Below are 26,032 nucleotides of genomic sequence, written 5' to 3' on the forward strand. Positions count from 1 at the left end.
TAACAAAAAGCTTTAACAAAAGATTCAGCACAATTAAAACTATTCTTGCTTATTAAAAGCTAGTATCTCAAGGGAGGAACATCCTGGTTTCCTACATATTGTAAAGATGATTCTTTTCCCCTTTTTAATGTGAAGGAAACATTACAATATGCAATGCTCTGCTGCATTTCTAAAATGCTACAGATATATGCTTTACGAAATGTAAACAATGCATGATTGCTTCAAAATACAAACATACAAAATGAAAGAAAAAACTGCATTCTAGCCACTACTATATTTTAAATTGAGGTTTATAGTCCATTTTGCTTCATTTATTGTAGCAGAAATTATTAGATACTATGCTTTTTTAATGAAGTTTATTCATCCTCATTGTCAACAATATCCCATATTTACTTGCTTTAGTCTTTTATTTAGCATTCAAGAGCAAAGCAATTATGTCTTGATTTGAAGTGCTATCTTATCACATTTCAGCCCATCCTTCCAATTTATCAAGATTATAGAGTACTTAATTGCATTTGGCATAAAGATATGCAATGCTTTCCAAGTTTGTATTGTTTAAATATGTGATTAGCATATTCTTCACAGCAATGTCTAAGTCACCGATGAGTCATGTTATATAATAAATAGGCCACTTGTTATCTTCTCCATCTCAGACACTAGGGTCTCAACAACAATTAACTTGCCTTGTTATCATAATGTTTCATTTTGGCTTTTGTTACATTTCTCCATAAAAAGAGACTGACATAATAGCTTTCATTGTGAATTGGAGACACTTGATGTTTCTCTAGTGCAGAATTGTAGGAAATGTGCCCTTAGCTTAAAATAGCAGTGTTCCATGTGGAAGTGGGAACCGGTGCCAGACTTGCCCAGATGTGAGGGGAGATTGATGGAAGAAAGCCCAGATGACCCAACCTCCCACAAATACTGGTAGTCAGCTGGTACAAAGCTAGTTTGCCCCCTATGGTGTACTGTGGATATGCACACACATGAACAAAACAAACTAGCAATCTTAAGATTCCAGAACTGCAGTATTTTTCAGAGTATAAGATGCTCCGAAGTATAAGACACACCTAGCTTTTGGGGAGGAAAACAAGGGGGAAAAATCTGCCTCTGCCTCCAAGCAATTTGCCTCCTTGCAACAAACAGCAAACAGTACAGATGATATACATTGTTATACATTGTTTATTTAAACTGAACAGCGGGGACAGAGAATTAATTGATAAGGAACATTTCTGTCCCCAGCAATCTAAAACTCATAGGTTATCAGTGCATGTAAGATAGATGTTTTTGCGGGTAAGATTATCATTCCTGCTGTCAAGCAAAACCAAGCATTTAATAGTGAGTGCCATACCATGTACATGAATCATACAAGTGGCAAGAAAATAGGAACAGTCAGGCATAACACAGGTTACGTAGACAGTAAACACACGGTCAATCAAAATGGACTCAATGTCTATACACCAATGCACAGAGTATGAGGAATAAACAGAGTGAATTAGAAATTCAAGTAAATGAGGGCAGATACGATATTGTTGACATTACAGAAACTTGGTGGGATGAAACCCACAAATGGAACATACAGCTAGAAGGATTTAAATTATTTAAAAGAAATAGACCAAATAAAAGATGAGGTGGAGTTGAACTATATATAAGAAATAATTACCTCTCTACAGAAATAGAGCACAACAATGCTGACAACTATCTTGAATGCATTCAGGTCAATATTAAAGGTTGGGGAGGAAATGACATTGCCCTAAGTCTATATACAGGCCACACAACCAAGCAGAGGAAGTAGATGAACTTTTTGCTAGTCAGGTAACTAAGGTATGTAGGAAGCACACCATAATAGTAGTGGGGGATTTTAACTACATCAACTGGGAAACAAACTCTGCACCAAGTGGAAGATCCAACAGGTTCCTAACAAACCTAGCAGACAACTTTGTTTGCCAAAAAGTAGAGAAGGGAACAAGGGGATCAGCCATATTGGATTTAATCTCACTAACAGAGAGGGAATGAGAGAAGGTGTTGAAGCCACATGAACCCTGGGGGCAAGTGACCATGCAATATTGGAATTCAACATTATGCAAACACAAGTAGTAGAACAAAATGAAACTGGAATCTTGGACTTTAAGAGAGCTGATTTCAATAAACTTAGAGAGAGCATGGGAAAAATTCCATGGATGAGAATCCTCAAGGGGAAAACAACTCAAGAAGCTTGGGAAATTTTGAAAAATGAGATTACAAAAGCCCAGTCTAGCACGATACCAATGAAGAAGAAAAATAACATCTCCCAAAAGAAACCAGCATGGCTGCATAAAGAACTCTCTGACAAATTGAAAGACAATAAAGATAAGTACAAAAAGTGGAAACGGGGGGACATAACTAAGGCAGAATATCAGCAAATAGCCCGAGCATGTAAAGATGAAGGGAGGAAAGCTAAGGCTCACAATAAAGAAAGGCTTGCCACAAAAGTAAAAAATAACAAAAAAAGTTTCTTCCAACATGTTAAAAACAAGAAAAAAGTTAAGGAAACAATTGGTCCCTTGCTGGAAGAAAGTGGCAAGAAGGTGACAAGCAACAAGGAGAAAGCAGAACTATTTAACTCATTTTTTGCATCTGTCTTTACACAAAGGGATAAACAGTCCAACCTATCAAAAACAGCACCACAAAAATCAGATTAGGAACACAAATTGAAATAGGGAAGAAAATGATAAGTGAGCATCTGTCTACCCTAGAAGAGTTCAAATCACCAGGACCGGACGGATTGCAACTCAGGGTTCTGAAGGAACTGGCAGACGAGATCTCAGAACCACTGAATTATATCTTTCAGAGATCCTGGAGAACCGGGCAACTACCAGAGGACTGGAAAAGAGCTCATGTGGTTCCCATCTTCAAAAAAAAGGGAAAAAAATAGATCCAGGAAACTATAGACCTATCAGCCTGACCTCAATGCCAGGAAAGATTCTGGAAAAGATAATCAAGCAACGAATTAGTGAACACCTAGAAGTAAACAAAGCAATAGCCAAAAGTCAACATGGGTTTGTCAAAAACAGATCATGCCAGACTAATCTTATTGCATTGACAAAGTGACAAAATTAGTGGACCAGAGGAATGCTGTCGATATAGTTTACTTGGACTTCAGTAAGGCATTTGATAAGGTAGACCATAACTTACTATTAGATAAAGTGGAAGAACGTGGGTTAGACAGCATCACCACCAGATGGATTCGTAACTGGCTGACCAACCGCACTCAACGTGTAGTCCTCAATGGAACTGCATCTACATGGAGGGAAGTATGCAGTGGAGTACCCCAAGGCTCTGTTTTAGGCCCAGTACTCTTCAACATCTTCATCAATGATTTGGATGAGGGAATAAATGAGGAACTCATCAAATTTGCAGATGACACCAAGCTGGCAGGAATAACCAACACTCCAGAAGACAGGCTTAAGATACAGAAGGATCTTGACAAACTTGAACATTGGGCTCTATCTAATAAAATGAAATTCAATGGTGAAAAGAGTAAGGTTTTACATTTAGGCAATAAAAACGGAATGCACAGGTACAGTATAGATGGTACCTTGCTCAGTAGTAGTAACTGTGAAAGGGATCTTGGAGTTCTAGTGGACAACGATTTAAATATGAGCCAGCAGTGTGCAGCAGCTGCCAAAAAAGCCAACACAGTTCTAGGCTACATAAACAGAGGGATTGAATCAAGATCACGTGAAGTGTTAATACCACTTTATAATGCCTTGGTAAGGCCACAGTGGTTAGTGAAGCTGCAAATCCATGCCTGGGATTCAAGATATAAAACAATGCACCAGCAATGGTCTCACCCCACTTCCCCCCCAAAAGAGTGTCTTGGGTGTCTGAAGCTCATTTTGGTCACTGCCTGGCAAGACAATGGGGTCAGGCCGACTGTTCAGAAAAGGGCTTTTTTTATGGGTATTGGATGCCAGCCCTCACAGCAACACCTGGACTAGATTTCCCAGGTGGTAGTCTGGAGCTCTGCAGGTGCAGCTGAGAAGAGGGAACAGTTTGCCATGGAAGGCCTTGTCCTGTCCCTGGGACAGGGAGTGGGGGGCAGTCTGGAAGTCCCTTTCAGGCTCCGGAGCTCAGGTGTTGCCCTGCTGTCCATTTTGCCAGCTTCTAAAGAACATTTCACACTTCCACACACACAGTTATGGAAACGAGTAAGTGCCATGTGTGTTTTTGTGTATAGAGTTATTCCAAGGTTCCCCACCAGCCCCAGACCCATTGGAAGCTTGTCAAAGGCTGGATTGGGCAAAGGTTAGTATGGGATTGTGTGCTGAGGGGGGGAATGTGAACAAGACAGTGCATTTATTAATGAAGCCCAGCAAAGCAGCTCCTTTGCCAGTGATCTGCTTAATTCATAAAACTGTTCATTGTTTCAGAGCTGGCTCCGTATTCTCCCCACTTCATCTTCCCCCCTCCCTCCTCATACAAAGATATCATTGTGTTGGGGACAGAATGGTAATGATGGTGGCATTATTGTTTGGGTCTAAAGTAGTGGGGGGAGAGAGATTGCAGAAAGCAAGCAAGCCAGTAATGGGCCAAGGAGGCTCCTGAAAAGGTGAAGAGGTTTAAATCAGAAGAAGAATACTGCATTCAGCATTGGTTGCCACAATGTAGAAAAGATGTGGAGACTCTAGAAAGAGTGCAGAGAAGAGCAACAAAGATGATTAGGGGACTGGAGACTAAAACATATGAAGAATGGTTGAAGGAACTGGGTATGTCTATTTTAATAGAAAGGACTAGGGGAGACATGATAACAGTGTTCCAATATCTCAGGGGTTGCCACAAAGAAGAGGGAGTCAAACTATTCTCCAGGGCACCTGACAGTAGAACAAGAAGCAATGAGTGGAAACTAATCAAGGAGAGAAGCAACTTAGAACTGAGGAGAAATTTCCTGACAGATAATTTAGCCATTTGTCTGAAACGGTATAGAGTTTCTTGCCTAGGCAGGGGGTTGGACTAGAAGACCTCCAAGGTCCCTTCCAACTCTGCTATTGTATTGTATTATTTTGTGGTGTTACATTTCAGACTATATTTGTACAGAAGCTGTTAAAATTGATGTGGCTTTCTGGAAGTATATGTTATTCTCTGCTATTTAAAAGAAGATAAAATAGCACTGGGCCTCTTCAGATCAAGCATTTATTTTAAAAAGCTTCTTCATTTTGTTAAATTGTCTAGAACAATAATAGAGCAGTCTTTAAAAAATGTGCCTAATAATTTGAACATTCTATAGGCATTTATAGTTATTGACTCACCCCCTTGCAGCAAACAGCTTGATTAGCACAAGATTAAAAAAAATCTGCTTCTGCCTCCCAGCAATTTGCCTCATGCAGCAAACAGCAAGTTTCACTTTCAATTTCAGCAGGGACCTCCTGATCATCAGCTGTTTCAGGCTGCAGGGATTGCCATAGCCTATTGTAGCTTCTGTAAGCCCCATTTTCCCCATTTGCTGCAAGGAGGTAAATTGCTGGGAGGCAGAGGTCAAATGGTGGGAGTCGATGGGTGGGTGGGGCTACATTCGGTATATAAGATGCTTAGAGGGCGGGGAAAAGGTGCATCTTATACTCCGAAAAATACAGTACTTTGTAGTAAAAAGGGTTGTAGACTTCCCAGACTATTTATGCCACACACTTTAAAAAGAATACTCCTGGAAAAGGTGTTCCCTCCTAATTGGCTACAAAATGGATTACATAATTAAAAGTAGACTTCATCCAGATATTTTCTTAACCATGAAAAGCTAAACACTTTCTTAGATTAACAAATGTTATTTATTTCTGCACCAAGTGTAGGATTTTTTTAATGTTATTTAATAATACCTGAAGTTGTTAAGAGTTAGCTAACATATTACTGAAATTTGGTTTTGTTATATTTATTGCAATTTTAAAAATAAAATTATATTTTATTTTATTTCCTACAAATTTGTGTTATATTTGCCTGAAAAAATGACAATTATATAATTTCACATAAACCATTTGATATAAACTTCTTTAGGTATGAAAATGGGCAAGAAAATGGACTAATTTGATAAATAGATCCAGCATTTGGTATACTTTCCAATGTAAGCCACACGTTTTATGTAGATCAAAAGGTTAATGTACTTCAGCAATGAACGTAACTGAATATCAAGAAAAAAAAATGATGGAAAATATGTTAATGTAAGTTTGTAAAAAATGCCTACTGGGAGAAATAAATACAAAAAATATAGTATGTATGCACATATACCCATACTGGAAACAGAGGTGGATGTAAGTCAAACTGAAATTAAGATATAAAAAGTTAGGAAGTGTAATTTGTACATTTGTCCCTTTTTACCAATGCCCTCTGTGTGGTTGAAAAATAAGTAGAAGTATCAACTGGTCCAGGGTGTGATATCTACTGAAAATCACGCAAAAGTGGATTGCAGAAATTATTGAACGAGCCCATTATTTCTGGTCACAATATTGGAAGATAAGTATTGCATTTAAAGTCATAAAAACCATAAAAATAAGTGCCTTAATTTGCCATATGAATCTATAGGAGAAGTTCTTCTATGTATACTGGGTTTTGTGTAAAGTAAATTGTAGGAACTTGCAACATTGCACATCCTTAGCAGTTTCCTAAGATGTAGAACTCCCCAATTGAACAGTTATGTTTTCATGAGTTCTTAGTCCCCCTCCCCTGTGTGTGTGTGTGTGTGTACCTGTCTGTCCATCTGTGTGTTTGTCTGTTTGTCTCTGTCTCTCTCCATATATGTGTGTATGTGTACATAAGAATATTATTGGCAAATTATCAAGTTTGGAAAGGAATTAAAATTACCCACTCTAATACCCACCTTCATTTTATCCTTAACAATGAGTAAGAGATCACCATATCCCTTCACTATTTGATTCTATTGCTAGGCTGCTCTTAACTGTACAGAAAGTTCTGCCAAGACACAACATAATTTACTAGGATTGTGTAGTGCTTCATATTCTAATAGTACAGCAACTTAGGTCACATCTTGCATCTTTTTTCAAGGTTGGTGGTTGCCCGCAAAACTGCAGTGTGTACCCACTGCAGCTGTTATTTACAATAGTTTATTTGCCACCAGGTGTTGTTTAGATTCATACAAATGCTTTGAAGTATGTGTTTCCTTTGGAATCTGAAGTATTGCCATTATCCACCTTCCGGTGAGTAATGAACTATGTGGTTTCAGAAAAGAAAATATGCATTAATCTTGATATGAACAATTCAATAGAAAATATTTTTCAAAACTCCATGCTTAAAAATGCTATAATGTCCATTTTCTCCCTCCCTTTAATAGCTTCTTTTCCTGACTAAATAAATTCAATAAGTATAATAATAAATAAATAAAATGCAGTCTCCAAAGAAACATATAAATATTGAAAGGATAGATGTATCAATAGACATATAGTAACAGTAGTGGAGAAAAGATGTGCTTCGTTGTTATTGCAAGTCACAAGATGGACCTGCATTTACCCAAGGAACATGCTATTGAAAACAATAGATTTGGATTGGAAAAATTGCTTTTCAATTTTTATAATTTTTTGGACACAGCAGAAATATCTGGAACAAATCATGTTCAAGTCTTACACATTTGTTAGACAGATGGAGGTAGGATAATTATGTGAGTAATCTTTTAAAATGCGGGCCTAAAAACCAGAAAACTGAGTTTAGTCCCACCTTAGGCATGAAAATAAATTGATAGGGTGACTTTGGACCAGGGGTGAAATTCAGCAGGTTCTGACAAGTTCTGGAGAACTGTTAGTGGAAATTTTGAGTAGTTCGGAGAACCGGCAAATACCACCTCTCTCTGGCCCCAGAGTGGAGTGGGAATGGAGACTTTGCAATAACCTTCCCACCGGAGTGGGGCGGGAATGGGGATTTTGCAGTATCCTTCTCCTGCTACGCCCACCAAGATACACCCACAGAACCGGTAGTAAAAAAAAAAATTGAATTTCACCACTGCTTTGGACCACTTTCACTCAGCCCAACTCACCTCACAGAGTTGTTGTGAGGAATACCGATAGTCCTTGATTTATAATCACAATTAAGTCTAAAATTTCCATTGTTAAGCATGACAGTTGTTTTGCTTATGACCATTTACAACCTTTCTTATCACAGTTGTTAAGTGAATCACAGCAGTTGCTAAGTCAATAACACAATTTTTACATGAATCTGGCTTCCACATTGACTCTCTTATCAGGTGGCGGCAAAAGATGACCATATATCAGGGGTGTCCAAACTTGGCAACTTTAAGACTTGTGGACTTCAACTCCCAGAATTCCACAGCCAGCAGAGCTGGCAGGGGAATTCTGGGAGTTGAAGTCCACAAGTCTTAAAGTTGCCAAGTTTGGACACCCCTGCCATATATGATACTGGGACACTAATACATGTATCTGAATTTTAGTCACATAATCATGAGGATGGTGCAATGACGATGAGTGTTTAAAATAGTCAGAAATCACTTTTTTCAATGCCGCTGCAACTTTGAATAATCACAAAACAAATGATTACAGGTCAAGGGCTACCTGTATAGAAGGAAGAATAATTTTTTAATATATAATTGCTTCCTTGTATATCAAACAAAATAAAAATAAAAATGATAAATAATGGTAAATATTATATCTAACACCATTGATTTATTCATGTATCATTAGATAATGCCATTTTACTTTTTATTAAAAATGCTTTGGTTGCTAATTATGTTCTCTTTTCTACTTTGACACAGCTCATTTTGCTTACTTGTACATATATTTATGTCTACAACAGGTGGCAGCATTTGCAAACCATAACCAATCTAAAAAGCTAATCAGAATTACTGCTTGGATGGGAATTCACCAAGACATCAATGGCTAAGCTAGGAAGTTACGAAGAAAACATTCTGGGATGTTTAGTGAATCATTTTCTCACTGTTGCCAAGAAGATCAAATGGATGAGATTTTGAACTTTTCAGAAACCAAATGAGATCTGAAAGGCCTTTTACCTTTATACATACATACATACATACATATATACATACATACATACATACATACATACATACACACATATACACACACACATACACACACACACGTGTGTGTGTATGTATGTGTGTGTGTGTGTGTACATATACACATTTATTTTTTCATACTTTTTAAATTTTAACTTTAATACTTTTTTTTTCATTTGTCTTAGTATCTTCTAAGGTCATCACTTTCATATTATGCTTTCACAATATGCTTGTGATGTCCACGTTCACTGTTTCTAATTTCCTAGATGATAATAGGATGTATTATCCAGGATTTGAATTTGTTCGTTAGACAGAACTAGATGAAAAAAATCAGATTACTAATTTAGTATTGCCTACTGTTATTGGATAAACAATTCAAGCATTCCCCTTTTTTTATTACTTGAACCTTTAAAAAAGGAAATGAATGGATTTGGCCTTCCTGATTTAAAGTTTGACTCTAGCCAGAATTAAATTATATAGTTATACTATGTAATATAGTTGTCAGATTTCTTTTGTATAATTATATATGATTTATTTTGAAAAAAAATGAAGACAAAATCAGAATATTTGTTTTCAAAGCACATTTTAAATTATATACCATCAATGTATTTATTCATTGCCTTTTCAAAAGATTGTATGTTTATTCATATCTAGTAGTTGATAGTCAGAAAGAAGAGCTTCTCAGAGGTCTAGTTAAATTTTCCACTCTTCATACAATTCCTTCTACTGAAGATTGAAGGTACTTGAAATGAAGTCATCTTAATTCAAAAAAGTTGTTTTGGCTCTATGGAGCTTGGGATAGTAGTGTCAAAACTGAAGCAAAAATATAAGCAAACTGAAATGTAATATCAAGATAGATATGGTTATGCAACATATTAACACGGGACTAAAATAGAAGGAGAATAGTAAGTGATACTACATTTTCCATTCTTCATAAGGTTGACAAGTCAAATAATGTGGATGTTCACAGGAACTGATAAAATCAATAATCAGATTTGTAGCCTAAATTGGAAGATTTTTTTAAAAATCCCAAAGAAAGGAAATGGCAGTCCAAGTCCATCTAGTGAAGAAAATTATATGGATGTGTCCTTGTAGTCACTGGAAGTGGAGATTTATTTGAAGGCTTATACTTCTGATAATATTCCAATAATAGTCTTAATTGGTAAAATTAAATAATACATTTCAATAGCATAAACATACATAAATCTGAAAGAGAAAATTCCCTCATGCATTAAAATAATCCTTGTAAACGTATCTGGAAATAAGCATTGTTAATTTTCAGTTCCCTGTACAACCCAAATATTGGCCTATGCTATTTGCATGTCTTTGCAAGATTTCTCTGACTGTCTGGGTTGATGAGTTAATGTTATCTATTTTTTATTTTATCAGTTTTCATGGTGATTTGGCCTAAACGATACTGAGTATATTCTTTTTTGTTTTATTACTGAAACATTCTGCTAAATACTTTTCAATGACTTTGAAATACAAAGAATTAAAATTTCTCAATGTAATTGTCATTTTATAAATAATATCGATATTTAAAAATACTTTTTCTTGATTATTTATTATTAAGGAAGACTTCTGAATGTTGTCAAGTTACATGATTGATTGATTGTAATTAAGAAGTATGTTTCAGAATTTTATTATATATAATTTTGTTTCCCCCCCCTCCAATAGCTAAGAAATTTTTTATCTAGGAAATAATAATGGTTTTGCACTTTAGATTCAGTAAATTCATTCTAAAAACAAAATTTGATTATGGGTAAATTAGTGCCATAGATCAATAAAAGTACCAGTGAGAAGTGAATATAAGATAAATATGAAATGAATTATGTTACTTTTTAAAGAGTTATTACTTTCCATTAAAATCATATGAAAATATAACATGTTTGTACTACACTTGTTACTTTATTTGACTAAAAAGGGTTCCTTTTTTGAATATGATCTTAATAATAGGCCTCCTGCCTTATTTGTAAAAGTATTTGTAAAAATATGCAAATCTATTTAGTGTAGGCAATTCTAAAATCAGCTCTTCAAACAAGTCATCAAATTTATATCACAGATCAGCTGCTAATGTGACTCAGAATTTCAGTTTATAGATAGCCCTTGTTTAACAACTTTCTCAAACATTTACAGTGATGAAAAAGTAACTTTGCAACCAATCCTTGCACATATAATTTTTGTAGGTCTCTAAAGCAAAGCAAAGCTAAAGTAAAGTCATAAACACTGTCAGTTTCACTTAGTACTTTGTTTAATGGTGCAGTTTGCCAGTCCCAATTGTGGTTGCTAAACAAGGACTACCGGCATATTCTTCTTTTCTGTATGCAACATTCTATTATCAAATCGCAGAACTTGGTTATAAGATTTGAGTGATTCATTTGTTTGTGTAGCACGATAGTTTATTGAGATCAGGGAAAACATTTATACTATTAAAGCAGATGCTGAGTGAATTACCCCATTTTCACTTGTAAATATTGCCTCCTCTGTTGCACTAGTTTTTGATGACTTTTACTATTTTAATTGAACCTAGTTTGTTTTACTAACGTATGATGGGTTACTGAGGGAGGGGTAGCTTGAGGAATTCTAGAATTCTATGTCATGTGAGACACAAAAAAGGATTTGAACAGTTCAGAAACACCCAAACACCGTCAATTTCTTTTCAGACTAAGTCAACAAGGATATAGAGGGTTTTTTTTAATGGGAATATCAAAACTTTTTGTCATTGTTTTTTTTCTAAAATTTTATATTTCAAATTTTCAGTCTCATCCAGAGTTGGTATTTACAAATACTTTTCAGATTTGACCCTCTGTGGCTTTTTAAAAATGTTGCCACCTAACATGGTCTAGGACAGTGATGGTTAAACTTTTTGTTGCCAAGTGCCCAAAGTGCATGCCCCAATCCCTAAAATGCAATGTGAATGCCCCCTCACCCCACCCTGCATCTAGTTTTGGCTTCCACGTTGGTGCAAATGACAGAAATGGAGTAGAAAGATAGGGCATGCTGGTGGGGGGGACCTGCGGAGATCGGGGAAGGCATAAGTGGCAGAAATGGAAGAGAAATGTAGGACACACTGGGGGGAACCTGTGGAGACCAGGGAAGGCCCCACCTCCTGCGCATGCATGGCAAAGACCCAAAAACCAGCTGGCTGGTGGGAGGCGCGTGCACATGTGTGGTGGTGCTGGGCTGAGCCAATGGCTGGCGTGCCCACAAAGAGGCCTTTGTGTGCCACCTGTTGCATGTATGCCATAGGTTTGCCATCACAGGGCTAGGATGTTATAGAATGTTTTTATTTATTCCTGACCAAAAATGCTTTGGCTAAGGAGAAACTTCCTAACAGAGGACAATTGGAACAGTTTACCTTCAGAAGTTGTAGGGGCTTCATCACTGGAGGTTTTAAGGGAAAGGCTGAACAGCTCCCTATATGAAATGTATAGGGCTCATGCTTGAGGTTGGACTAAAAATCTCCAAGGTCCCTTCCAGCTCTATTCTGATTTATTGATTGATCTGACTGACTGACTGATTATCTCAATAGTTTATTTTGATTTCTTAAATCTTACTTATTATGGTTTCATTATTTGGTAATGATTTATAAAAGTATTGATTTAATAATATAAAAAAAAACTTTACTTACCTCCCATAGATAGATATCTTAGAATTGAACCAGTTTTCACTGTCCAACATCAGTAGTCAGACTTCAGTTATTTAGCCCTACTAAGTAATTTAATAATTTTAACAAAGCAGATGTTTGTATTTCATATTTGCAAATTGTATCAACCTACTTTTAATATTGCAGTGTATCTTTACTAATTAAAGTGTTTCCTTGACTAAAAAAAATGCTTAGTATTCTGCAATAAAATCCTTTGTGTGATCCTTTTTGCTTTCATTATCATTTGCTGACATCCATTTGATTTCATCAGTTATTAGGAAGATGACCCTTTTTTCCTGCTCTCCATTCAGATATTATTTAAAGCTCCTATGTTCGTGATGTTGTACAGCAGACTTTAATTTAAGCAAGATACCTCCTTTCCCAATTCTCCCTCTTCATTTTCTTCTGTATTTACCATCTCTATCTCTCAAAAAAGGAGCAGGGTGAAAAAGAAAAAATAATAATTTAAAACATGAGCATTGCCTGGTTATTTTTATTTTTCAAGTTGCAAATTGACTCAGCTTTTTCCTAAAATGTATTTGCAACTGTTGGATGAATACTATATGGTGTAGGCAAGTTATTTTTATTTACTGCATCAATCTACTCCAAAATTTTGTCACTTGACTTCTCAAATACGTCCTTTAACCTGCCACAAATTATAAACTTATAAAATGTATCATTCTGTCATATTGGCTAATTTCAGTTATTTAATTATGCATTTCTTAACACACCTTTTTCAGTATTAAAAATAACTGCAAGAAAATGTTCAATGTATATCTCAGTGCTAATCCAAATAGCTTTTATCTATTTCATCAATTCTTTAAATAGTCTAAAAAGCTAGTGTAAACATTCATTTTTTCATAATAAGTAGCTATGCATTTTTTTACCTAGAGTTAATTATGAGTCCATTTTATTTTCTCCATTTACAGTATCCTACAAAGTTAATATTGCAATACTAAATACTAGGTATTCTGCCTATAATCTGTAGTTTTCTAAATATCTTCCATCTACCATGATGAAGTTAAAACCATAGCCAAGTACAGTACTTTCCATAGTAGGCCATTGAGAAGAAGACAAAGAGAGGTATTGATGTTTGATTCCATCATTGAAGCCATAAAAAAACCCCACTTTTTAAAATTATCCATGTAAACATTTAGATAGTTCTCTGTGTTTTTAACTGGAAATTCTGAGACTTCCTAGTGAAGCACAAAACAGATTTCCTAACCAGATCCAAGCCTCAACGATATACAGATCATGTACATCAAATCATTATCATTATTATTACCACCACCACCATTTTAATGAAATAAATTCAGTAGTTCAAAATCTTTTGACAATTAAATGTTTATTAAGTCAAATTAAATATATTTACTCCTCCATTTCTTCCTCCTTTTTCTTAAATAAAGAAATAACACATCAGCTGATTGATACTTCTTCAATTTTATCAATTAAATTAATATGGTTAGTGTGCTGCATACCCAGTAGCTTCTAACCTTTGGGGGCTTTTCTTATTTAGCCTTTTTATTTAATTCAAAATGTAAATTGTAATGTTTTCTTAATTCTTTTTTTTTGTGTGTAATTTGACCCAGGATAATGCTAAACTTGATTATGCTATGGACATTATTAGCCATTCTGCTACAATTATCTGTTGTATAAAGTCTTGCTGAATTCTCATAAGTGAAATAAAAATAGTTTCTTTATTCATCTCTCTGTCTGCCTGCCTATATGTTTTCAATCTTTTCTCCACATTGTGCTAAATATATTCTATAAAAATATCAGCTATGTATTTTTTTAGGTTTAGTACTGAGTGCAAGAAACAAAACCACCTTCCATCCCAAAAATACATATTACATTAACTTGTAACACAGTTGCAAGTTAACAATTCATTAGGAAATTAAATGCTGAATTTTAATGAAAATTAAGGTTTTGCAAATTTGGATGCTTGTCATTGTTGACACACTTTATAAACTGAATAAAACAAAAAAAGAAAATATTATAGATCTGAGCTCAGGTTGTGAATATTAGCAACATGCCTCTAAAATAGTAGCTGTTGAGTGGAATATGCTTGGGATGGATCTTGATGTAAACAACAACCTGTCAACTCCATCTATCCAAAATTTCAAATGTACAGTAGATGTTGTTCATGGGAATGTATGTTTTTTAATATAAAGATCCTGTAAATAGTATCTAAATCTTAACAGTGATATAGAAATTGTCCATTCTCTCAACTATTCAATCTAAAAGAAAAAATATATTTCAAGACTGAATCCTTATTTTATAATGGGTTAATTTCAAGACAGAAATAAGGATGACTAAAAGAGATCAAATGAAGTACTCCAGTAGCAAGTGTATTGTTTGAAATTGCTGATATCACCTCTGCTGTCTTTCATACTTTAACTTCCTTCAAAAATCTCCCTGAAATATTTGCAGTAGGTGCACTATTGCTGATGAACGGTGCCTTCTTCTGTTCCAATGATATAGATTTTAATAATCACTGAATATATTTATAATGAAAGGAAAAATTCCAGTTTTGCAATATAAAAATGGGTTGATAAACATCTTCATTCAACATATTTTACCTAGCTCATAATGTGAAGCATATAAAGAAATAACTTTTCCAAGCTACGCAGCATCTTCTGTGTTGCCTACATTAACATTACCATATGGATGAAGATCATAAAAATTCAGAAAACATCAAAATAGAAAATTCAAATTCATTGAAGTATGATCAAGGAAACCAAAAAAATAGTGGAGTAGAAGGGAAGTATAACTTCCTTTAAGATGTCCTCTAAATGGTACAAACATTATGATGATGAACAAATTTCAATGAAGAGGCACCACAAACTGCTACATAATGTGCAGAAATAATGATGTTGCTAATTGTTTACTTAAGACTCTGTATAGTAAAGCAAAACTTCTAAAAAAACAAGCTAGGCATTTCTGTTTTTAAAAAAATAAATTCATCTTCAACGGCGTCCTAGAAGTAGAAAGCTTAAAATGCCACAACTCTGGGTTTTTTTTTTTTAAATCAATGCTATATGGAGAGTAATTGACAAAAGTGAAGAATTTCAGAAGAATGTTTTTTTCCTCCCATTGTCTTTATCTATTCCTAGCAAGCACATTGGAAATGATGTTTTACTCCTACAAAAGGAACACTTTCTAGCATCCTTTTTGAACAGTACTTACTCAAATATGGTGGTTTGTAAGGCGCTCGTGTATTAGACAGCAGTCCATCCAGTTCTTTCCTCTCCAGGGTGCTGTGAAGGGCCTTCTCTTTGCCAAAGGTGGAGAAAGATCTCTCTGCCCCTGGCTGGGCTTCTGGTGTTTCAAACACTTCGGTGTCTGGAACAGAGTCCATTCCAGGTACATGAAGATTGCTGCGGTAATCCGCAGCCTGCCGTCCATCAGAAGGGACAAAAGAGGGCATCCAACACCGATCTGAGTGACCCAATGCTTTACATTCCTCTGTGCAATTAGAGAAGAGATCCATGCCTATAAGCAGGAAAGAGAAAAACTGCAGATATAACCTTTAGTGTCATCACCTGCTGAAGGCATGGTGATAAAAAAGATACTTTCTATTCTATTATCATCTTACCAGTAAAGAATGTGATTATTAAGTCTTCAAAGAAGCTTCATTATTCAAAAAAGAAAAAAGAAAAAAGAAAGAAAAAAGATAAGAAGTGCAAGAATGTTCCACAACCGGCCAAATAATCATAAGATGACAACTGGGATCACTGTTATTTAAGAAATTTATTGTCATCTGCTTTGTCAAACCATCTAGGGACAAGTCCTACTTTCCGAAGGTAAAGGTGTCAGCTTAATGACCATTAATAGACTACCTAGGCCTAATGTATATGCAAAGATGTGACATAAAAAATACTGATGGTAGGAGAAAAAATGTTGAGAATGTTCCTGAAAAGTTCAACAAATTAGGCCACTGTTTTTTTTTTAAAGAATACACTCCTCAGACTTTCTTTCACTTAATCACACTGGAGTCCTAAGTCACATTAAAAGCCTATAAAAAGAAACTGCTAAAATTCACAGCAAGTCTAATATGACATAGATCCAGCTTGTATGACAAATGTGTGAATGCTTATTCTATACCAATATGAATCCCTGCCAACAGAAAACAGTATGCTTATAAATCCTTTTAAATGTATTCCTCTCTCAAACGATAAGCAAGCTTTTCACTCTATGTCTTATGATGGGTATTTCTTTTTTCATATGAAACTGAGTCACATTTCTTAAAGAAATAGCAATGTACTTCAATGAAATAGTCAAGGGGACTATTAATTGTGATCATACTAATACGTGAGTAATAAAAGTTAAAGTAAAAAGGTTTTTGTTTAACAATGATGCTCAGAAAAGAAGTGAAGAGCTGTCCATGCTTGTACAACAAACAAGGATACTCTCTTGCTGATTTGGTTCAACAATGATCCAATTATAATCATTTTCATATACATACATGTCACCCATTCCCTACACCAGGGGTGTCCAAACTTGGGAACTTTAAGACTTATGGACTTCAACTCCCAGAATTCCCCAGCCAGCCATGCTGGCTGGGGAATTCTGGGAGTTGAAGTCCACAAGTCTTAAAGTTCCCAAGTTTGGACACCCCTTCCCTACACATTATAATTCATTCACATAATAATCCTGAATGTTAAACTTTATTTGGTCGGAACATTGTCCGGTAAAAGATATATAACCAATTGGATTCACTGGAAGTGCACCATGGAAGAATTCCAAATCCGCTGATAAACTGTAGACCATACAAAATAGGAATTATTTGCTATAACAAATGTACCTCTACTGTGTCAGTCTCCAAGAATGACATTTGGAGCCTAAAGATTATATTTTCCAATTCAGGAATGTCTGCTATTAGACAATAACATATCAACATAAATATATAAACCATATGATCAAAAGTATCTAACCCCCTAAAGATTAGTAGTAAAGCTACATTAGTATTCTCTTCTACTAATTTTCAGTTTAATTGCACCCATGTTGGTAAAAATCCCACAAACTTACCAGTAAATTTTTAGGTAGGTAGGTAAGTACTGTACGTAGGTAGGTAGGTAGGTAGGTAGGTAGGTAGGTAGGTAGGTAAGAAGGAAGGAAGGAAGGAAGGAAGGAAGGAAGGAAGGAAGGAAGGAAGGAAGGAAGGAAGGAAGGAAGGAGTATTTGACTTAATCAATACTTTATAATAAAAATGTTGTTTTAAATTCAGGGGGAAAAAGAATTTGGCTTTGTCTGAAATCTTCTACAGATAATTGCAAACACAAGAGTTTGGAAATAAATAATTAATGAGTGAAGTTTAGGAATGTACAGGTAAACATCACCTGGAAATAAAATTTTAGTTGAGGAATATGCACACTACAAAACAAATTAGATATATGAACATAGACATATTATATACAGTACATTCACACTAACACATTCAGATAGTCCTCAATTTATCACCACAACTGGGACTGAAATTTCTAAGTCATAAGTCAATGTGAGTCTTATGTGATCAGATGTGATGTTACCATTTTAATGCAATCATTAAGCAAATCACATGGTTAGGTGAATGCTTGTGGTCATTAAGCAAAATTAGTTCTCTAAATTGTATTTGTTTCTCAGAAGCCATTTGGGAAGGTTGTAAATTATGACCACATAAACTATAGGACACTGCAATCATCAGAAATACAAGCCAGTTGTGAGGCACTGGAATTATGAACGCATGGACCTCATGACGATATCATAGTCATAACTTTGAACACAGGTAAATCAGTCAATTTTTCCAAAACTGTCATAATTTTGTAAAGTTGTTAAACTATTGGCTCTAAATTGAGGACTACCTGTATGCTATAACGTAATATAAATGTTTGCAAAATAAATGGCTACTTTACTTACTACTGGTAAAACAGTAGATACAAACATTAACCAAAAACATGAAGTTTTTTTCATGAAATGCCTATTTATATTGAATACAGTTCATTAATCCAGCTTTGTTCTACATTCTGCCCTCCAGATGTGATGGGGCCCCAATTTCAATTCTTTTGGAGGACAGATCAAGATAGTACTGTTTAGTTTTCCAGGAGATATGATCATAATAAAATCAGATGAAAATCAGAATCAAATTATCATTGTTCATGCCAACTAAAGTTATTTGAACTTATTAAATTATATATTTAAGTATATGATGAAATATATTAATTTCCACAATTAAGGCCTTCAAATGAGAAATTACGAGGAATTCACACAATTGTTAGCCAACATAGCTACTTGTTAGAAAATACTAACACATCTAGAAGCTATTTGGAGAAGGACACAATAGCTAAAAATGTACCCTTACTGATAAGGCCAGTTGATTCACTGATACAATTATTCATAAACTTAACACTGGACTAAGTAAATGTTAAAAATGTACATTCTGAATAACCATTTAATAATATTTAACAAAAGCTCCTATCCAGTCTCGTAGACTGAAGCTATCAGACCATTTCCCTTTCCAGTCCAAAAACTGTAAACTAAAACTCTGGTTTGAAATTATATTCACATATGTAAACAGATACATGTTTGTAAGTAAACACACAGACACCTATACATGTTGGTCATCTCAATATAGAAATTAAAAGCTTGTTACAGTGTTTCTTCACAGTGTCAAGATATTTTAAAATTCTAAAAGACATGGTGTTATCAGAAGCACAGGTGCAGACTCAGTAAGCTAAAATACCAGTGCCTTACTGCCTGATGATTTATTTCATTCTTTTTTTTGCCTCAAACCTGACCATCATAAAAACTAGATTTAGGGTACAATTCTACACACTTTATGCTTACTGTAGAAGCTAAACCCAATGAACTCAGTGTATGAGTAGTGATTAAAGATAAGAATATGAAGAAGCATATAAAGAAAGAAGCTTTCATTTTCTTTCTTTTTTTATCACTTCACTTTTTATGCAAAGAGGTGATATAATATTTTTAATATTAAAACAAAGAAGTGTTTCTAATCACTACGTGGAAAATGTATTTATTTAAGTTTGTATCGCACACAAAGATGTAGATATGGTTTGATGTGTAAGAAGCATATTTTGGGGAGGATAACAATGGTGTGTTAGGCTTGATTTCAAGTACTATTTCTTTAAATGTATGGTCTGCTTCTTCCCAAAGGATGGATACAAAAATGTATCCATTCAGCCAAGCTATTTGTTACAGATGGTAAAATATTGTTAAATATTTTGTAGGGACAAACAAATAACATTCAATAACATTTGTATCACTGACTTCCAACAAAAATTAGAGCTTTTCACTATTTGACAAACCTCCTGGTTAGAACAGATTCCTGGCATCAAGAAATATGGCAACAACTATTCATTCCATAGTCTTTTAGAAACCAAAAATCCCAATATTATATTTAAAGGAAATGTTCAACCCATTCAAAGGCTTCTATTCTCTCACGTAATCATTTCAACACTCTCAATGAATACATTTGTTATTTCAGCCAATTTACAGAAAAGCAGTGGAGTCTACAAATAACATCTGAAAAGTATAAATGTTTCTCTTTTTTAATTAGCATTTTATAAGTACGTACGTGTGAGTTATAGATTTCCAACACTTATAGCAAAAGAATTCTAATAACACAGTGTATGCTTTATGTTCATTACTCTTCTTGAGTCAACTGAAGTAAAAACAGTAACAATCACTTGCTAACTATACCTTTCTCCAAAAGGCAAACATGGGAATTGATAAAACCATGCGGAACTTGGGTGCAGAGATCTTGCTAAGTTCATTGAGATCGACCGAGCAAAGCACAAAACTATGACTATCACAAAATATTAATGTTTACACGAAATAATAATAATTTAATTTGTTCTGAAAAGTTGATATTTGCAATTTGTTTCTTTTCAACTAAAATAAAAAGGGGGATATGAGAGAAATGATGCACACAAAAAAGCCCCTCCAAAGGTATTAATCATTTTCAATATATTATATGAACTAATGATCCAACTATAAGTAATTGGTCTGCCAGGTTATATCCACTTTCTACCTGATGTTACATTTTCAATAGCAATAGTGCTTTCCACTTCTTTAATTTGAAGGCTGGTCACCTAAATCTTCCTTTGAACAATCTACATCTGTGAGTCTTTTATTCTCCCTTGCCTGACCAGGCAATTGCAAAACACCCATCCCATAGCAGAATCCAGACCATTTTGGATTAAGAACCAAAAATGGGAATAATTTCCAATATGCTCACTGTCAAAGAACTACCAAAAGCCGTTTTAGCACAACCCCCTATATAATTTCGTACAAAGCAACTGAAATATCAGAATCGTCTTTAAATAGAAATGAAATAAAAGTCAGCATGGATTGGATAAGGAAAATAGCAATTTCTGTCACCTTTGTCTTATTTATTTTTTTTCCAGCCAGAATTTGCAAAGTATTTCTTCAAGGTTCTATAACTAAAATCCTCTGATTCATTTTGCAGATGGCAAGAATTGTTTCTCAACTCTCTTAATGAAATCTATCCTTTAAAATTGTATATATTTCAAACTATTTACTAGGAATTTTTGATACACACTTGGAACAAAAAAAAGGCCCAACATAGTAAATGCTGCATTTTTAAATGGTGTTTCACTGATACACAATAAGTAAGTCAATATCTACAATCCAATCCTGTAAATATTTGATTTTTGTACTACTGTATAAGTAGACTAAAAAGATACAGCCTCTTTTTCCACTATTAGAAATCAAATTTCAAATCAGCATTATGTTTTAAAAAGAATGAAATGGTACCTTTGTTTCAAGCCTAGCTCACAAGGGAGATGGGTGTTTACACTATATAACAAAAAAACCCAGAGAAACAGATACTAAGAACCCATGTTAAAACTGGCAGAATATTATTTCTTTTTCATCCTGCCTTTATTATTTTTATAAATAGTGATAAGTCAAGACAGAGAACATACACAATGCAACGTCTTCTTCCTATTTTCCCCATAACAATAACCCTATGAGTGAATTGGGTTCAGAGAGTGTGACTGGCCCAAGGTCAGCCAATTAATTTTCAAGTGTTGGGCGGGACTAGAACTCACAGTCTCCCAGTTTCTTGCCTGCTGTTTTAACCACCAGACCAAACTCTCAATAATACAAGGTATAACACAAGGTAACATATTGCCCATGGATAATGTACATAAATAAATTTAGATAATTCCTCTCCAATAGTGTATTTCACATGCAGAAACCATTCTGCTAAAAATTACAGAGGGCTTTCTATCATCATTTATCATCTACTATTCTTCTTGGATTTTAAATTCATTTTTACTATGAAGCCATGTTTTTTTTTTACAAGGCTTTGCTCTGATATATTCTAGATAATCCCTTTTCTAGCCTGCAGATGTTGTTTGCATTATTTTGTTACAGACAAGATTTATTTTTTTAAATGTAATATATTATTCAAAAATACTTTTTTTGGAAAAATGAATATTAATAATTTGTTTTAACTGAGCTATTATTCATGCGAAGGAATTTTTCACAGTGCTTTATTGAATTATAGCAGAGAATGTGACATGGTATTTAGATCTCACAGTTCTCTAACTTTACAAAAATAAGTCCACATTTTTAGAAGTACGAGTGCTAGTCCATTTCTCAGCTCATTTATAAACACCTAGAGTCAGTTTAACTTCAATGTGCCTTTCTAAATGTATCGGATTTAAAAGGAAGTTATGCAGGTAGTTGTCTGGCTACTAAAAAAAGAAGCTTTTCAAAGGGGACTCTCTGATTATGGAATCCATGTCTCGGACATGCTTGCGTTGATATTTCCATTGTGATCTTTTCCAATCCATCTGAAAATGTTTTATTATTCCAGGCTTTTTAGTTGGGATTTTTAAGCCACATTTAGCTATTTTCAAAATACTTCCACTTCTAGTGGGTTATTTTATTGCTATTGGCCAGTCACTCTCTCACAGCCCAAGCTGAACCAGGGGTTGCTGTGGGGAAAATAAGAGGCCAGAAAATGATGTCTACTGACTTGGGTTGGGTTGTACAAAATAAATGGTGGGACATAAAGCTAATAATAAAGACACTCTATAGCTGTTTTAACCTGATTTAATCTCTTTTTCTGTGCATTGAGCTGGGATGGTAAATGAGGCCACTCTGAGATGTGTACACTTGTTTTTTTAGTGCAAGCCTCTATTATGTGTTAATTATGCATTATGTTTTTCGTTTTGTTAGATTATTTTTATTAGATTGTTTTTTTATATTATTCTTTCAACATTTTTTGTCTTTTGACACCACCCAGAATCACAGATTGTGAGAGGGTGGCTTTGTAAATCTTTTAAACAAATGCTAGTCTAACATTATTTTAATGCATTTATGAATTTTAGCTTTTTAACTTCATTTTCACCATACAAAGTATCACACTGTGAAGTGATATATAAATATAACGTATGACGAGTTAGGAGATGTATTTCAACAGAGCCATCTGCGCCTGTTGTCCTTAACACAGGGTCCAAGTCATGACACATTAATCAACAATAGGCAATTTGGTCTTGCATGACCAGATAGGAAGCAAAGAAGAGGCTGAAGATTTTTTTTTCTTTAAAAAAGGAGGAACACAAACGTAAAGTCTATTCAAATTTCATGATAGTATAACATGAGACCTAATGGATAATCACAACCTCTTCAGAAAATGTTGGCTCTTGAATACGTGCTAAATAATCAATTGTGGAATTCACTTTTGCTTTTTTTTTTAAGGAAAGAATTTACAAAGGAATATCAGTGTGATGCTGTTATAGAGTAATAAGAATGGGAAGCAAATGGATAACATAAACCCAAATCATAAAAAGAAATGAAATATGACAATAAGTGAAACAATGGGCCAAAAGAAGTTGTAAGGTCCAAATAAATACATACAACATTCCTGGCAAGTTTTGGGGTTTTCCAATAGTTAAATCAAGCAAAATGTAAACATTTTAAAAACTTTAGATTCAGCATCATATTTATCTGATGCTAGTGAAGAAAATTGATGTTGATTGATAAAATGGAAATAGGTTTAAAATCATTTAGTGTATTTGGCATCTTTATCTCTCACATAATTAGATTATTGATGAAGTTGGCAACTAAAATATTTATCTAAATTAGCTCCTTTACTTATTACTTTCTGCCTGAACCAACATTGCTTAGTTAATATTCATATTATATTTATGTATTAGCATATAAACACAATGTTCTTTAACATTCTCTAAACTAGGTAGAAAAAAGAACTGTATATTTATTAGATACTCTAACCCCATAGCCCAGCATCAATACTTATCTATGAAATGCAAAAAAAGCCAACCCTAAATGCAAAATGATTGTGTAATTTGGCAAACTACATACTAGGAATTATTAATATAAAGTAAAAATTCATATCAAACTATCAATTCTGATTAAAAAAACAATTGCTGATTGCAATGTATTTCTCTTTTATATTTGCAGAAACTTGAATCTAAAGTTCACAGATCAAACTACAAACCAAATATGCAGAAAGTTATGAATCTGAAGTCAGTCAATTGAAATTAAATGAAAACATTTCAATTTACTAGTAAAGTATATAATAACTAGATTATTGAAAGAGTTAAGTTTCAAAGCAATCTTTGTTATAATCAAATTCCAGGTGAATCATCTAAAAGAAGAACAGGGAACTTATATGTAGCAACATTAGTGGATTTTTTTCTTTAAAAATGCTTTTTGTTTGATGTGCATCCCAAATGACTGCATCTATTCATTCTGCTTTCCCATTCCAGGTCCTTGCAAAGATGTTTATTCTCTTCTCTCACACTTTGTTACCATGGTTCATTATATTAAGGGATAAACTGTCTGAAGATGAAATATTCATGAGCATGAGTGCTGCAATAAAATTTATTTATTTATTTGAATTTATGAGCTGCCCAACTCCAATTTGTTTCTTTCTTTTAAAAGACAACACGAGAACAATTATGGATAGAATAAATAAAGCTTTTTTTAAAAAAAAAAACTTCAAATATGAATTGTTGCCTTAGAGATGATGCCAGAAAATTGGGAGAAGATTGGGGGAAACCAAACATTTAGAAAAAATAATTTGCAAAAAAGAAGAAGAAGAAGAAGAAGAAGAAGAAGAAGAAGAAGAAGAAGAAGAAGAAGAAGAAGAAGAAGAAGAAGAAGAAGAAGAAGAAGAAGAAGAAGAAGAAGAAGCAGCAGCAGCAGCTATTATGTTCCAATGTACACTTTTGGCAAGAGTTGATTTGTTATAAGGTTCCCAGACACAAAATAGATGCTGTGTTCACTAAGCACGAAGCCCTCCAAGACGCAGGGAGCTTAGAGGCTCTTGGCTTTTCTCAAGTCTCATTAGGTCTGCATATTAATGACCTGCAGCAATATAAAGCAGTCCTTGAATGGAATCCCAGGCTCCCCCTCCCCCCAGGTGCCTAAACTTCTCATAGCCAAAGGAACAGCATAGAACTTTTTTTTTTAAAGGCTGGAATTCCCTCCTCCCCCATCCACACAAGTGTCAATGTTTCTATGTTTCTGGGCAGTTGATGGTTTGCTCAGTCCAGTGCCAGAAGATGTTTTAGGGAAGGGGCAGACAGAAAGAAAGGGAGGGAATAAATGCACATCAACCTGGAAGGCATTTTTGTAGCAGCAACTCTCTGGAGTTTTTACCAAACTAGAAAAGACAGAGATTTATTACTACTAAGCCTAGGTTCCAGGAACTTGGTTGATTACAATCTAATGACAAGTGCCTCTAACACCTGCAAAACTGCAGGGATGCTGTGCAATGAAGCATATGCCAAAAGAGTCAGCATTCCTCTTAAGTATACAGATGCAAAGTGAGAATACTGTCAGATTTACCAAGGGAATGAGAGTTGCATTCTCTTCAAAGCAAACATTACAATATTACTACTTGAAAAAGACCACATTTCCAAGAATCTTCCAGTTTCCAACTGAAGATAAATGACTGCTCTCCATGATTGATATATATTACAGTCTACTCTGTCACACACTTGCAATTCTCCCTTGTTCAAGTCCCTGTGGATCCATCACCTGGGCATAGCTCTGAATAAACTCAGTTCTGAACTGATCTGAGAATTGCTATTGAAAACCAGTTTGAAAATATCCCATTAGCTTTTCAGGATTGAAAAATCCCACCAACATATATCAGCATTTTTGTAACTTAACATACAAAGCACGATTAATGTTTCAAAACGATCTACCTTGCAAAAATCAGCCAGCATTAAAAAAAAAACAATTTTCCTGTAAGTGTATTACAACTGAAAAATCTGTTTGTTACATCCAGTCAGATGTACATTAGCACAAAATTATAAACACTCTGCATCAAATTACTTATGGCCCATTATTAATTTACCTATCTATAATTGCTCCTG

At 34.5% G+C, this 26,032-nt stretch overlaps 1 protein-coding gene across 6 annotated transcripts in view; it reads right to left on the minus strand.

Annotated features, from left to right (window-relative positions):
- The window catches only part of PCDH10 (protocadherin 10), a 54,608-nt gene that overhangs the window by 22,396 nt on the left and 6,180 nt on the right, over window positions 1-26,032 (minus strand). For 3 of the 6 annotated variants that reach the window (XM_081959740.1, XM_081959739.1, XM_081959738.1), the window contains exon 4: window positions 15,840-16,145. The exons of 2 other annotated variants lie outside the window; for them this stretch is intronic. In XM_081959740.1, the coding sequence (XP_081815866.1) occupies window positions 15,840-16,145 (306 nt within the window). Of the gene's footprint in view, window positions 1-14,212; window positions 16,146-26,032 lie in introns of those variants that run through there. One more of the 6 variants, XM_081959737.1, reaches the window with a different exon arrangement.

The sequence above is a fragment of the Natrix helvetica genome (assembly GCF_964273705.1).
Source record: "Natrix helvetica genome assembly, chromosome: 7".
Classification (NCBI taxonomy): domain Eukaryota; kingdom Metazoa; phylum Chordata; class Lepidosauria; order Squamata; family Natricidae; genus Natrix; species Natrix helvetica.